The sequence below is a fragment of the Podarcis liolepis genome (genome assembly GCF_965112155.1).
Source record: "Podarcis liolepis genome assembly, chromosome: 5".
Classification (NCBI taxonomy): Eukaryota; Metazoa; Chordata; class Lepidosauria; order Squamata; family Lacertidae; genus Podarcis; species Podarcis liolepis.
Genome location: NC_139556.1, coordinates 8206638 through 8221721, shown reverse-complemented (window position 1 = coordinate 8221721; position 15084 = coordinate 8206638). Strand labels below are relative to the sequence as shown.

General features: G+C 45.2%; 1 protein-coding gene across 5 annotated transcripts; it reads right to left on the bottom strand.

Annotated features, from left to right (window-relative positions):
* Positions 1 to 961: 961 nt before the first annotated feature.
* Positions 962 to 13856, bottom strand: AKAP3 (A-kinase anchoring protein 3). 5 transcript variants are annotated; one of them, XM_083503341.1, is made up of 6 exons: positions 12923 to 13049; positions 11144 to 11256; positions 10843 to 10869; positions 9019 to 9111; positions 5546 to 7660; positions 962 to 1268 (listed from the first exon to the last, which is right to left on the bottom strand). In XM_083503341.1, exons 2-6 carry the CDS (start codon positions 11144 to 11146, stop codon positions 1113 to 1115), a joined length of 2394 nt encoding a protein of 797 aa, XP_083359467.1. In that variant the 5' UTR covers positions 11147 to 11256; positions 12923 to 13049; the 3' UTR covers positions 962 to 1112. The 5 variants fall into 5 exon arrangements, with proteins under 5 accessions (XP_083359467.1, XP_083359468.1, XP_083359469.1 ...); XM_083503342.1 differs by lacking the exon at positions 10843 to 10869 and having other exon boundaries at positions 13042 to 13856; XM_083503343.1 differs by lacking the exon at positions 10843 to 10869 and having other exon boundaries at positions 12923 to 13060.
* Positions 13857 to 15084: the final 1228 nt, after the last annotated feature.

Here is a 15084-nt window from a genome sequence, read left to right as displayed (position 1 = left end):
TGTTAAAAACAGTACAGCATTAAATATTAAAAACTTCCCTGAATAGGGCTGCCTTCAGATGTCTTTTAAAGATAGGATTGCTGCTTATTTCCTTCACATCTGAAGGGAGGGTGTTCCACAGGGTGGGCGCCACTACCGAGAAGGCCCTCTGTCTGGTTTCCTGTAACCTCACTTCTCGCAATGAGGGAACTGCCAGAAGGGCCTCGGCGCTGGATCTCAGTGTCCGGGCTGAACGATGGGGGTGGAGACGCTCCTTCAGGTATACAGGACCGAGGCCGTTTAGGGCTTTAAAGGTCAGCACCAACACTTTTAATTGTGCTCGGAAATGTACTGGGAGCCAATGCAGATCTCTCAGGACCGGTGTTATGTGGTCCCGGCGGCCACTCCCAGTCACCAGTCTTGCTGCCGCATTCTGGATTAACTGCAGTTTCCAGGACACCTTCAAAGGTAGCCCCACGTAGAGTGCATTGCAGTAGTCCAACCAGAAGATAACTAGAGCATGCACCACTCTGGCAGGCAGGTAGGGTCTCAGCCTGCGTACCAGATGGAGCTGGTAGACAGCTGCCCTGGACCCAGAATTAACCTGCGCCTCCATGGACAGCTGTGAGTACAGAATGACTCCCAGGCTGCGCCATCTGGTCCTTCAGGGGCACAGTTACCCCATTCAGGACCAGGGAATCCCCCACACCTGCACGCCCCCTGTACAGCTCCCATGGTCCCTAGATAGCAGGACCAGTGATCAGGGATGATGGGAATTGTAGTCTCAAAACATCTGGAGGGCCGAGTGTGAGGAAGCCTGAGGTAGAGCATAGCCACCAAAAGCCCTCTCCTCCATGAATTTGTCTAATCTTCTTTTAAACCCATCTAAGTTGGTGGCCATCACTGGAGGAGCAAGTTCCAAAGTTTCCCTCAAAGGCCCCATTTTAGTTGAAACGCCTAGGAATGAAGACCGCTCCGCCACTTAAGTATTTGCTTTTATTCATTTGACTGCTCAGCAGGAGAAGATTTAGTAAAACTCATAACATCATATCTGACAAATGAGTGCTGTGGAAATTAATGCTGTGACGGGAGAGAAGCCTGCGCTCGGAGGGCGCAGGGAGAGGCCGTCGTGTTCACAGGTTTTGAAGCAGCCAGTCCAGAACTGGCAGCCGCACAAAGTTGCCCAAGGCCTCCCCCAGCTGCCTTTCCTTCTCATACTTCAGAACTGCTTGCATCACCTCCCCGACGCTGTAGCCCCTGTCCACGGCCACTGTGGAGAGTTGCTGAAGCTGTTGGGAGGAAAAGACAGCGATGAGTGCGATTTATTTGGGGAGCGTGGGTGGGGCGCTGGTATTGGTTCACATTCACCCACCAGAACTTCCACATTCCCACCCTCCTGCACCATCTGCCCAATAGCCAATTCCCAAAATCATATTCTACTCAAGATGGAAGCCCAGTTTATACAATCAGGCCCAGCTTCCGCTATACTGCAGCACAGGGGTAAGTCAACATAGCTTTTCCAAGCTAAACTTCTGTTCTCCCTAACCGTTACTCATGCTAGCTGGGCCTGATGGGAGTTGTAGTCCAAAACATCTGGAAACAGAACATTGCCTAGTCAGTCAATTCTTTAATGCAGTCCAAAGACCCACAAATAGATTCCAGTACATAAAAATACAACATACATACGTACTACTTGAGCGTTGGATAAAACTAAGCTTGTCCCAGACCTTAAACTAATACAAAGTGCTTTCTGATCCTGACTGCCTCAGAAAGAAACTTGGCAACGGCCAAAGATATGCTTGGAATCCTATCCTCTAATAGGTGCCTAACATAAAATTGTGTGGGTTTGCAATTAAAGGAAGAATCTTTTGTTGTCTGACCTGCTTGTACAGTCTACAGGCCAGTGGAATATGCTGTATAGATTCTTCTACCTGATTTGCACAGGGGCATAATCTAGCAGAGAAAGGAATACCCGCAAATCTGCCTTGAAGCAATTCGGAAGGAAAGATATTCAGTCTGTCCTTGGTAAAAAGTCTGCGGTAGTTGATCACTGTCAAGTTCTTTAGATATTCAGGTGTGTAAAGTGTCCCAACATACTGTAAACTCACAGCTCTTGGTGAGCAGGATAAGTGTGAACGGGCCTGCAGATCACCGTACGCAATGGCCCACAGTTTTGTTTTAGTGATTTAAAGGCTATGTCAAAGCCCAAGTGTTCAAGAAGAAATGGGGACAGCCCAATTGTGGAAGCTTTTCGGGCGTTGAGCTTGGACCAGCACCTTACAAACTTGTTCTGAGCTACATGTTGGAGTAGTCCCAGTTTGAAAACGTTGACCTTAAACTGGTATTTTAAGGCAGCCTACCAGGCCCTAGTCAGTAGAGGGCATTCCCCAGATTCCATGAAAATTGACTGAGGCATATATCTGGAGATCTGGAGGAGAGGCCTCAAGAATTTAGCCTGGAGATTATTCAACTCAAATGTTATTCCTCCACCCCAGATATTAGAGGCATATAGTAATTGGGCAGCAGGACACGGGTTAAACCACAGAGCCTAGGACTTGCTGATCAAAAGGTTGGTGGTTCGAATCCCCGTGATGGGGTGAGCTCCCATTGCTCGGTCCCTGCTCCTGCCAACCTAGCAGTTCAAAAGCACGTCAAAGTGCAAGTAGATAAATAGGTACCGCTCCGGTGGGAAGGTAAACAGTGTTTCCGTGCGCTGCTCTGGTTCTCCAGAAGCAGCTTAGTCATGCTGGCCACATGACCCGGAAGCTGTACGCCGGCTCCCTCAGCCAATAAAGCGGGATGAGCGCGGCAACCCCAGAATCGGTCACGACTGGACCTAATGGTCAGGGGTCCCTTTACCTTTACCTTACTTTGGTGGCAGGTGGAATATTTAGTAAAGAGTGGCCAACTGACTAACTTGTACTTTCTGGAGGGCCACAGATCTATGGGTTGTCCATGTCGTTGTGTGATGGAATGTCAGCCCCCGGTATTGGAAGCTTGCCTGTCTAGTAACCATTTGCATTGGGGAAATGTCTTCTCAAAACCCAAGATTTTAGTTTCCCCAAAGTTAATTTTTAGATCATTCTGTATGCAATAAGACATGAACCTCCTTAGTTTCTCCTGGTCTGGAACGTTACAGAATAGTGGCGTCATCAGCATACAGTAGTAATGGAGTCCTCCTGACCCCAAGTTTGGGCATGTGGCCAAGTGAGTCATCCTCTAGGTCATTTATAAATACGTTAAACAAGGAGGGTGCAAGGATACAGCACTGTCTGATTCCTCTAGACATAGATATTTCACCTGAAAGCTGTCCCTGGGTACCACATCTGACTAATAGCTTGCTATTACTATAAAGGGCCTTGATGAGGCAGAAAAGTCTATTGTCAACGAGAACCTTGTCCCATAACTTGGCTCTGGTGATGCAATCAAAGGCTGATTTTTAGGTCCATAAAAGCTACATAGTTTGTTTGTAGAGATCTCGAATATTTTTCGGCAAGGTGGAATAGAACTATACAGTGATTGGAAGTTGAGCAGTTCTCTCTAAATGCAGCTTGTGCCTCAGTAAAGATGCTATTAGCATTCAGAAAGGCAGGCAATCTAGTGCAGAGGTGGCAGGCATAGTTTTCCCCTTTATCGATAACAAACTAATGGGTCTATAGTTCTCTGGGTCACCGGGTTGGCCTTTCTTGAAGATTGGGACCACTATTGCTTTGTTTCTCGCGAAACCCAGATGACTACTGCCAGTGTCTATGTAGATATTAAAGAGTACAGGGGATCCCATAGGACAAAGGGCATGGGGCTAAATAGTGTTACCATCTTCTTGGACCGTTCACAGACCTAGAACTGGAACCACCAGAAAACTGTGTTCTGTGGTTCTGTATCAACTAAATGTCTAAATGTGACTAATGGTACCAAATACCATTTGAACAAGATTAAACTCATCCAATGGCAACATTATACAGTGGTGCCTCGCAAGACGAAAAGAATCTGTTCTGTGATTCTCTTCGTCTAGCGGTTTTTTCGTCTTGCGAAGCAAGCCCATTGACGGATTGGCGGATTAGCGCTATTAGCGGCTTATCGGATTAGCTGTTAAGCGGCTTAGCGGATCAGCTGTTAAGCGGCTTATCTGCTGATCGGATCAGCTGATAAGCGGCTTAGAAAAAGGGGGGGAAGGGAAAAAAACCAGCAGGAACTCGCAATACATTGTTGTCTTGCGAAGCAAGCCCATAGGAGATTCGTTTTGCGAAGCACCTCCAAAACGGGAAACTCTTTCGTCTAGCGAGTTTTCCGTCTTGCGAGGCATTCGTCTTGCGGGGCACCACTGTAATTAGGGCTTTTTTCAGCCGTAACTAACCAGAACTCAGTTCCTGTATCTCTCAGGTGGATGCCATTGCTATTCTAAAAAAATGAGGGAAGTGTTCACGGTGAGTTCTGGCACCTCTTTTTCTAGAAAAAAAGCACTGATTATAAGGGTGCAGTTGGAGCAGTTGCTCCAGGGCTCACGCCTGCAAGGGGCCCCAGACTCTGAGCTTTCACTTTAAAAAAAAAAAAAGTCTCTAGCATGCTTGGAAAGAAAGTTAGGAAGCAAAACATTCAGGCAACTTTCTAAGTGGTCTGTATGAGAAGAGGCCCGTCTGGCTGCTCCACCTTTCAGGGTTTTTCACCAATGAATGAAGTCAAAACTGTGACTGATGATTAGTGAGTTATTTGGAATCTTTGGGTTCTAAAGAGCTCCTTCCATTTGCGCAATTTTCTTTTCTGCATGAAACCAGCCTGAGCAGAAGGAGAGGTTGCAGCAGGAGGAAAAGAGATGAGAGAAGGGGATGGGCAAGAGGGAGAGTAATCGAAATTGGAAGGTGACTCCCCAATACCCCTGCCCTAACCCTGAAAGGTTATCTGTGATGTATCAGGGAAATACAGAGGCAACAAAACTTCTTGCAATAAAATGCACAACTTAATACCATCCCACGCAAATGCCCCCACTAGTTTCTTCCCATTCACCGTATTTTTCGCCCTATAGGACGCACCTTTTCCCCTCCAAAAATGAAGGGGAAATCTGGGTGCGTCCTATGGGGCGAATGCAGGCTTTCGCTGAAGCTTGGAGAGCGAGAGGGGTCGGTGCGCACCGACCCCTCTTGCTCTCCAGGCTTCAGGAAGACATCTGCAGCCTAGGCAGCCCTGCGGGAGGTCCCGCAGGGCTGTCTAGGCTGCGGATAGCAGCCTGCTTCCAAGGGCGCCAGGCGCGCTGAAAGCAGAGCGCCCGGCGCTTCAGGAACACATCTGCAGCCTAGGCAACCCTGTGGGAGGTCCCACAGGGCTGTCTAGGCTGCGGATAGCAGCCGGCTGCCTGGCGGGCGGTGTGTACTGAAGCAGAGCGCCCCGCGCCCCGGGCAGACATCGGCCAGCCCCACAAGCTCGGGGGACAGCAGGGAGGCGCAGCGCCGCCATCCCGCTGTTCCTCGACCTGGTTCGGTTTCCCCGACCTGGTTTTTTTGGGAAAATTCCCCCCCCCCTTTATTTCCCCCCAAAAAACTAGGTGCGTCCTATGGGACGAAAAATACGGTACCTTATTCAGGGTCTCTTCATCATCATCCATGAAGTACAACACGGGGACGTTCAACTGAGAGGCTGCTACCCACTGAAGAATGGCTTGAAGCTGTTTGTTCTGAATGTTCTCCGGAGCATTCTGGTTGGTTACAACCACTTTGCGGCCAGACACCGTGTCTTCCCCTGACCCTATTCGGCTTTCTGCAGAATCTGTGCCCTTTGCATACAGAGGCCCGCAAGTGTCTTCCCCGTCTCCCATATCCCCCAGACCTGACTCAGGATTGCTGTATTTGGCTATCATGAGACACAGTTTGGTCACTGTATCCACCAGGTTGTCAATGAAGGGCCCGCTGCCTCCTTCCTTCCTGTTGACGTCAAACTGGTCCAGAATCATTTTGGTCAGTCCAGAAATGGCCTCCTCGTAGGAGTGGTCTACTTCGGAAGCGCCTGAAGGCCCAGGTCCCTCGGGGCATTTGTAAGTGCTCTTGTAGGCCTCGTCGGCCATCAAAGTTCCAGCGTTTCCTCCTAATTTGTTGACCGTCTCGTTGATGAGCTTTTGCATGAGCATGACTACGACACTTGACATGTCATTCTCGGCATTTGTCTCCGACTGCTCGTCGTCACTTTGCTTCAACGAGTCAAACTGTTTTGATAAAGGCAGTGTGCAGGCGTTGCCACCTTTTTCTTGAGACAAGAACCCGAACCCGGTGCCACCTGCCTTGCCGCTCCTGCCACATTCGGCCTCTTTCAGTGCATTCTCCTGCTGGACTAGATGGTACTGTATCAGCAGCAATGCTGTCACAATCAGGTCTCTTGCCCAAGAATCTGTTGAGAGGTTAGCAAGATCTTGGTTTTCTGGATTCCACCCAGCCTTTGATGACTGGGGATTTGAACAGTCGTCATGTTGTTTCTGGTGCCACATGGTGAGGCCCTCCTTTATTATGTGGTTGCCCACGGTTTCTGCGCAGGTCATTTCTTTCTCTTTGCAAGATTCTGTTTTGGTGGCAGAAAACCTCATGTTTTGAGACTTTCCATCATGTCCGGAGCCTGTCTTGACACTGGCAAAGGCCATGCTCTGAGACTTTCCCCTTTCGCTCACGTGCTTCTGCACAATCAAAGCGTTGTGTAACCGATTGAGCATGGCTTGGACAATTTCGGAGGCCTTCTGACTTCCCTGCGTGAAGAGGCTTCGCTTCACGGCGGAAACAAAGTCAGAGTCAGTCATGAGCGTTCCGGTGACATCGTGTAAGTTCTTCATGCAGGAGTCGATGAAATCAGATACAACCTCTTTGGAGTGCTTCAGCAGAACTTTCTTCAACACGGCACAAGCGATGTTTGAGTCGTTCACCTTCACCTTCATGGTCTTCATAACCGAGACCATCATATCGGAAACCACGTTGTTGGCGTAAACCAATATGCCTTTGCTCAGGGAGTTGCTGTACTCGTCTGGACCAAAGCGCTTCTTGCGGTTGCAGCCTTTGATCTCGTCCCTGTAAGGGTCACTCTTATTGGGTATTTCTGCATTTTCTTCTTTGTAATAAAATGCGGTCTTCTTCTTAGAAGCTGGGGTTTCTTCATATTCGCCTTCACACATCTTGGGTGGTACATTGTGCTTGATGTCCTCCGTACCCACACCGATAGACCTGTGGCCGTGGTCCCCAGCAGGGCCATAAAGCGACTTATGTATGCATGTGTTGTTGCCATCTGACCGGTCGTTCATCTCTTTCCGGGCCATAGCTATGGCAAGGTTGGAAAGCCTATTGCAATAAAAAGATACGTCATCCGGATCAGGATTTGTGTTTGGTGAAGTAGAGCCATCGCTTTCTTCATCCTTGGATTCCTTCTGACAAGAAGCCTTCATGGACAAGTGAAAGGTGGGCGAAGCCCTGTTGGAGCTGACGTTCACACTGAATTCCTCATCGCAGACACTGAAACCGCCCGGGGAACGCACATTGCGTTGCGGCATGTTTTGCCTCGTCGTGGAGGGGTCTCTCGATTTTGCACCCCCTGCGTTGTTACTGGCATTCAACACATTCTGGACTCCGATGGCACAGTTTTCCAGATCTTTTCGGAGCCAGCTTAAGACTTTGAGCGGGTCAGAGGCAGTTTGCTGAAAAAGCTTGGCTGAGTCGGTCTAAACAGCAAACAAAAGACAATTTCACAACAGTTTAGTTCCCGTGGTTATTGTACAGTGGTACCTCGGGTTACATACGCTTCAGGTTACAGACTCCGCTAACCCAGAAATAGTACCTCGGGTTAAGAACTTTGCTTCAGGATGAGAACAGAAATTGTGCTCCGGCGGCGCGGCAGCAGCGGGAGGCCTCATTAGCTAAAGTGGTGCTTCAGGTTAAGAACAGTTTCAGGTTAAGAACGGACCTCTGGAATGAATTAAGTACTTAACCCGAGGTACCACTGTAGTCAGTAAGTACAACTTCCTCGCTCTTTTGATTCTGGGAAACACTGAAAAGTCACAAGTGCCATTCTAATGGATATTGATTGCCTGGTCCAGGAAAAGTGTGCCATCCGGCATTTTGTCACTCCCCTCAGTGGTGACACCTGGGGCGATCCGCATCCACCGCACCCCCCTTCCTTCACCCCTGCTCACATGTGGAGGAGTGAGGGAAGGCAAGGGAGACAACAGGGTAGGGCTTCCTGTGGGGTTTCCGCCCCTTGTCAGCCGAAAAAATAGCTATATATGATTTCCGTGTATTCGTGATGCCTCTGGAATGTAACCCCAATGTGTGATGCAACTAAGCTATAATAGAAGTCTCTTTCTGTTTCTTGGGACTTACTCCTAGATAAGTAGATATGGGACAGGAACCTAGGCCTTGGCTTAGAGCTAGTACTGGGAGAAGCCATATTCTTGTGCCTTTAACACCCCTGTGGCAGGCAGAAATTCAACAGCCCTTTTCTGGCATGGAAGCAGAACTATGGGGAAAAGCTTCACCAGTTCAGATTCTGTCTGTAAGACATTACAGTGGTACCTCTAGATGCGAACGGGATCCGTTCCTGAGCCCCATTCGCATCTAGAAGCAAACGTAAATCGTGTCTGTGCATCTGTGCGTGCGCGGGTCATGTTTCGGTGCTTCTGCGCATGCGCGTGAAGTCATTTTGAGCGTCTGCGCATGCGCAAGAGGCAAAACCCAGAAGTAACGCGCTCTGTTACTTCCAGGTAGCCACGGAGCACGACTCGAACGCGCTCATCCCGAAGCACATTCAACCCGAGGTATGGCTGTACATTTGTGGCTGCTGGCTTATTTTGGGGCCTTCCACTCCACCTGCAAAGGAAAACACATTTTATGCAAATCTGTGTGCTCTTTGTCACTGGGTCAGAGAACCCAATTCACATATAGTGTACCGAACCCAGGAAATCCTGTCGGCACCTCAGCTCAAACGTAAAAGATCAAACACATCTTCAGTCCTATCACATTAAGAAGCAACAACATTAGTCTCCAGAAAGCAATTATGCCGAAATAACTATCAATTTCTTACTGTCCAGTTCTGGTCCTCCTCATCACTTGCGGTATAACGATCAACTTTACACAATCCACTCTGGCTCTGCAACCAGTCGATACTCTCTGTCATCTGCAATAAAGAGGAATTACAACTAGAGTTGAATTTCCAGGGGGCCATATTCAGCTTAATTCAGATTTGTTTATTTGTATCTAGTCACCAGACCTTTTACAAATCAGAAGGGAATTACGTACTTGTAAAAAATCAACACAAGTTAATGTCAATAAAAACCAAACACAGACTCAAATAAAACTCTGTAAAAGCAGAAGCAAAATTCTGGATTTCAAAACCACAACATTCAATCCCTTTAAAATTATGTAAACCCTAAATAAAACAAAGCGTTAACTTAAAATTCTGAGGCTCCCTGGCAAGACACAACATTCTCCCTTAAAAAAAATAAAATCCCTATCATCTATTACTGGAGGTAGGAAACACAGAGTTTTCAAAGTTACATATCTACAAAAGTCCACAAAGTGGATTCATTACAGTCTCATGGAGAAAACTTTCAATATGCCACCCTAAAATATGTCCCATATATTGTTCTCTTGGCATATGATATACTGTATTTTTTGCTCTATAAGACTCACTTTTCCCCTCCTAAAAAAGTAGGGGAAATGTGTGTGCGTCTTATGGAGCGAATGCAGGCTGCGCAGCTATCCCAGAAGCCAGAACAGCAAGAGGGGTTGCTGCTTTCACTGCGCAGCGATCCCTCTTGCTGTTCTGGCTTCTGAGATTCAGAATATTTTTTTTCTTGTTTTCCTCCTCCAAAAACTAGGTGCGTCTTGTGGTCTGGTGTGTCTTATAGAGCGAAAAATACAGTAAGGGCAGAGTCTCATGTTGTTTACCAGGAGGGAGAGAGGGAGGGGAGATATAGAGTTGGAAGGGACCACGAGGGTCATCTAGTTCAACCTTCTGCCAAACATGGGGCTCGAACCCTGAGATTAAGAGTCTAATGCTCTACCCACTGAGCTAGAGTGCTGTATGGGCTCTGCTGGCGCATTCGCACAATGCCTCATCCCTCATTTTAAGCAGCAGCAAGACCCCTGGCCAGAAGCTAGAACGGCAGCTTTGCTCCACCAGACAAGCTGCTTCTACACAAGGGACATTAATATGCACAAGATCTTAAACCACAAGAACAGGTATGTTCAGTGCTTTTTCTGGGGGGACGCAGGGGTATGTATACCCCTAAACATTTTGTGTCTCTTTTGTGGATTTACTGTATTTATTTCCCCCGATTTGAACTATAAAATGGTGATTTTCTTGAGTCAAAATTAGAGTACCCCTGCACATTTTTTTTTAAAGAAAAAAAGTACTGGGTATGCACAATTTTTGTACCTTCTAAAATAGCTCAAGATATCACATTTAACTAGGCTTTGGTAAATGCCATCCTAGCTTCTGCAAACCCTTTAAATAACAAGGAAATGTAAGGGACAAATTGTACTATTTTAGGTACAATACACGTGCTCTAGCTAGCTACTCTAACTGGGCGGTAACCAAGTATTTTCACTAGTGCAAGGAATGTACACTTACACAACAAAACTTCCCTCTCGTCTTCCTGTGCCCCCCAATCTGATATGGAGGGTTGGGGGGAACAGGGGTGTAGCTAGCCCTGGGGGGCGGGGGACTCCAGAACAGATTTAGCGAGTACAAGAAGAGAGGATTGGAAAGTTCACTGCACTTTGCAGAACTGTGTCATTGAATACCACCCTGTGTAGCTTAGCTTCTGGAGGATAATAAAAAGTGTTAAACAAACAGTATTACAATCACTATCTGAAGCAGATTCTCTTAAAGATATATATTTACATTCCACTTTTCCAGTTCGAAGAAAGCCTAAAGGAGACAGCAAAACCAAAGCAGAACAATATCAAAAATAGCAATGCAAATAATTCAAGGAAACTACAAAACTCATTATTAACTTATCAAAGCACTCTAACTTTAGAAAAATTAGCTACCTAAAACCCCAGCACAAAATGAACTAATTAGGAATAGCTGCAGAAAAATACAACCAAGATATCAACCATCTTCAAGAATGCCAATATTATTTTTCAGTCTCCTATACTTTGGTAACATTTCTGTCCTTTTTCTTCCTTTTCTAAAAACCCACCATTCTTTTTCATACGATTTGTAGGCCCAAGGGACGTCTCTGAAAAGTTGCTGACACTCTCAACTTCCAGGAATGGCTTCCATAAGTTGCCATATATATATACATAAAAGAATCTATGAGAGACGAACAAAATAAATTGCTGTTGACAGCTCTCCACTATGTTGTAGGGCATTAACATCAAACCCAGTACAGCAAATATCCTTGGGCATAATCCATTGGAAAATTATCCTTTTCCAAACCCGTTGAAATGAAATTAAGTACCAGGATGCTCTTCAGCAACTCCCATTTACTCTAATGGAATTGTCCTTTGCAATTCTGAGTGCCACTAATGGAGCAAAATGAGAATGTGATACAGCAGAGATTTTCTAAAATTACATCACTCTGTATTTCCTCTGCATCTCGGCCATCTCACTTGACAAAGAATTTTTCTGACATAAAATACATATATTTTGATGAACAGAATTATTAATTAAGTTGATCTGTGTATTATCCTTGAGACTTACACAACAAAACTTCCCTCTCCTCTTCCTGTGCCCCCCAATCTGCTATGCAGAATTCACATTCAAGCCCGAAAGCTAATGTTTATTTATTGTTAACTTGTTAAATAAATTTACAGATCGCACATGGAGTACTGTGATCAGTTATGGGTGCCACCATTTTAAGAAGGATATTGACAAGCTGGGACGGGTGCAGAGGAGGGTGACCAAGATGATCAAGGATGTGGAAACCAAACCTTTTGAGGAATGGTTGAAGGAGCTGCTCAATATTCAAGATCCACCTCTTGAAGAATGGTTGAAGGAGCTGGGCATGTTTAGCCTGGGAAAGAGGAAATGGCTTTCCTTTGTGCCTTTGGTGTGACCGCCTAGCATATTGCCCTATTAAACTGTTTATAATAACAGCTGCCCAATATTTAAGATCCGTGAGCTAGGTTGACACAAAGGTGCAGCTGAGAAATTTCCCCATGTGACCTCAGAAATAGGGCAAAGAGTGAGAGCAACAGGAACTTTCCCCTTTACTCTCTTAACGTTGCACCTGGAAGAAATGCAAATATTCTATTTTTCATTCACTTCTCATTAATTAGGTGGGCCCCACTAGAAGGGAAATTGCCTGATCCTTAACACCTACTACAGGGATGCGGGTGGTGCTGTGGGTTAAACCACAGAGCCTAGGACTTGCCAATCAGAAGGTCGGCAGTTCAAATCCACACAACGGGGTGAGCTCCCGTTGCTCGGTCCCTGCTCCTGCCAACCTAGCAGTTCGAAAGCACATCAAAGTGCAAGTAGATAAATAGGTACCGCTTTGGCGGGAAGGTTAACGGCATTTCTGTGCGCTGCTCTAGTTCGCCAGAAGCGGCTTAGTCATGCTGGCCACATGACCTGGAAGCTGTACACCGGCTCCCTCGGCCAGTAAAGCGAGATGAGCGCCACAACCCCAGAGTCGGTCACGACTGGATCTAATGGTCAGGGGTCCCTTTACCTTTATAATGCCTACTACACAACAGACAAAACAGCAGCAAGGCCATTTGGATCGATCTTTGGAGTGGGTGAACAGAAAAGTACAACGCAGCTGGTAAGAATTCATGAGTTCATTCTTTTTCTCTGGGTGCCCCCTGGTCAAATAAGAGCTCTCTTCAGTAGGGTCACCAAATGGGAAAGAGAACATGCCTTCAGAAGTCTTGGAGGAAAAGGAATTTCAGCAGATGTTGCTTATCACCACCCAGTTCCACACCTTTAAATCCCTCAAAATGTGCTCACTGCAGAACCAAGGGTCCTTGCCTACCTCTATCACATCAACGTGAGCATCCAAAAGAATTCCCACCCACCAAAAAAGCAGAACTTTTGGGCAAAACTTCCAGGATATTCTTTGAGAGCTCCCCACGCTCTGGTCTCCTCTCTTACCCTCCACTTGCCAGAATGCAGACTGACATCACAAAGCACCAGGAGAAACTGGCTTTTCCATGGCAACAGTCAACACTGCAAGGAGGGGGCCAGGCTAGCCTAAGACTGGCATGAGATCTGAAATTAAAGGCTCCTTTAATAATTCCTTTGTGGAAAAGAGAAGCCCTCTGCGCCTAAAATATGTGGGAATGTTCAGGGTGGCAAGAGAGGATATCTTGTTTATTATTAACCTTCCTAACTTGCGCTAGCAAGTTCCTTTATGCAGCAGAGTTACATTCCCCTTTCTTACATGCACAGCAGATAGCTGGTTGTAGGCTCGTGTGAGCCTCTCACTATTATACAATTCAATCTGTCTCAGATTGAATTGTACGCTCTTGGTAAATTCCCTTGAATCCCTCTTAAAAAGAATAAAGACGCCCCAATCTTATTTAAAGATGATAAAATTAGTTTACTCTCATCAGTTCACAGTTGTATTCCTGAAGGCAGACCTACTTACAAATATGTACATGTGGATCTACCCCGTATGGGGGAATAATCCCAGTGCTTCTGTTAGCTGAGAGCTAGCAGAGCAGTCCTAGCTAATAGCTGGTCAAACGAAGAAGGAAGTCAAAAAGAGGGAAGGGTGCTACGTGACTCATCCTCTTGTTACCTGGACAGGTTAGGTCATGCCCACCTTCTATCACATGCAAAAGGAAGGATGCTCCAGCAGGAGGAAGAGGAAGTTTTCGACTGGCTGGACCAAACATCCCTTTGCATGTCTTTTCTAGCATTACAAGTTTTTTTTAGGGAGAATCTCTACCAAATATTTTATTGACTTGTAATGTGTTGATATATATGTAATTTCTTGCATATGTTGTTTTCTTTTCCCAGAAAACAACCATGTCTGTTAAAACGTAGTGTTTCTGATATCTTTTAAGTATATTTGAAGATCCAACCATCTGCCAAAATCTGAAATCAAAGACATAGATTACTTTGTTGATTGTTCATGATTTGTTAATAATAAAAGAATAAGCAAATACTCAAATACAGTGTTGTGTGCGATTTATTTGGATATTCTCTACTTCTGGGTCATTTCTTATAGTTCAGCAGGAGGTTCTAGATAAAAAGCAAATAAAAGTGGAGATAAGGCTTTGTTTAATACCATTGCAATTTGAAAAAAATATTACAATCCCTGTCATTGATATGAAGATGAGCCAAATGGTTGCTTTAAAGTTGATTAATGATTCCTATATTTTGGGGGGGCCAATTTTCTGAAATTTTAATAAGCTCTTAAGAAAATCTCAATTAACTTTATTAAAAGCTTTGGTTGCTTGAATAGAAAGGACCACTGTAGGAGTGCTGCAGTGATTAATTATATTTAATGCTCCCCTTAGAGAGTCAGCTATCTTCTTTGATTTAATTATTCAAATTAATAACCTTAGGTGCTATATGACATGGTCTACCTGTCAAACTTTAAAAACCTATCTCCACATCTTGATTAATTACAACAATCCATACAACTGGGATATTTACCTGATTTCAAAAGTAATATTATTCTAGATTTCCACCAGACATCTGTAATAGGTTCATCTTCCAGTAATTATTTAAAAAGTAGTTCTAAATTTGGAATCAAAATATTAATATAGGGGTTTTTATTTATTTATAAAATTCACCTGTCATTTTCACCTGGCGATGGATGCTTCCTAATTGTTTATTTTATTTCATCTTCTGCGATGCTGACGTCTTAAGGCCTTCCCTTTGATTTTGGGTAACTTTAGGTTTTATGCTGACGTCTTAAGGCCTTCCCTTTGATTTTGGGTAACTTTAGGTTTAGTCATTTTTTGTAGAAAGTAAATCATTTAGAAAGTCCTTTACACTGATGGCGAGGGAGTCTTTGATTCCCTCCCCCCCTTCTGAAACTCGATTCAAATTCCATTAAAATGTTAGGAAACACCTTATAGTCCTGAATTCTGCATTTTTTTTTATTTTCAGAGATACTACTCTTAACATCATTCATGTGCATCAGTTACCTTAATGATAAAAATGCATAATAATAATAATAAT

Bases quoted from the DNA above. Each gene is read 5' to 3' on its own strand.
- AKAP3 (XM_083503341.1), bottom strand. The intron at 9,112-10,842 runs GTAAATATATAT...TCTTTATTGCAG, and splicing joins TCGAACTGGAAAAGTGGAAT to ATGACAGAGAGTATCGACTG. The intron at 7,661-9,018 runs GTAAGAAATTGA...TTTGCTGTTTAG, and splicing joins AGGAGGACCAGAACTGGACA to ACCGACTCAGCCAAGCTTTT.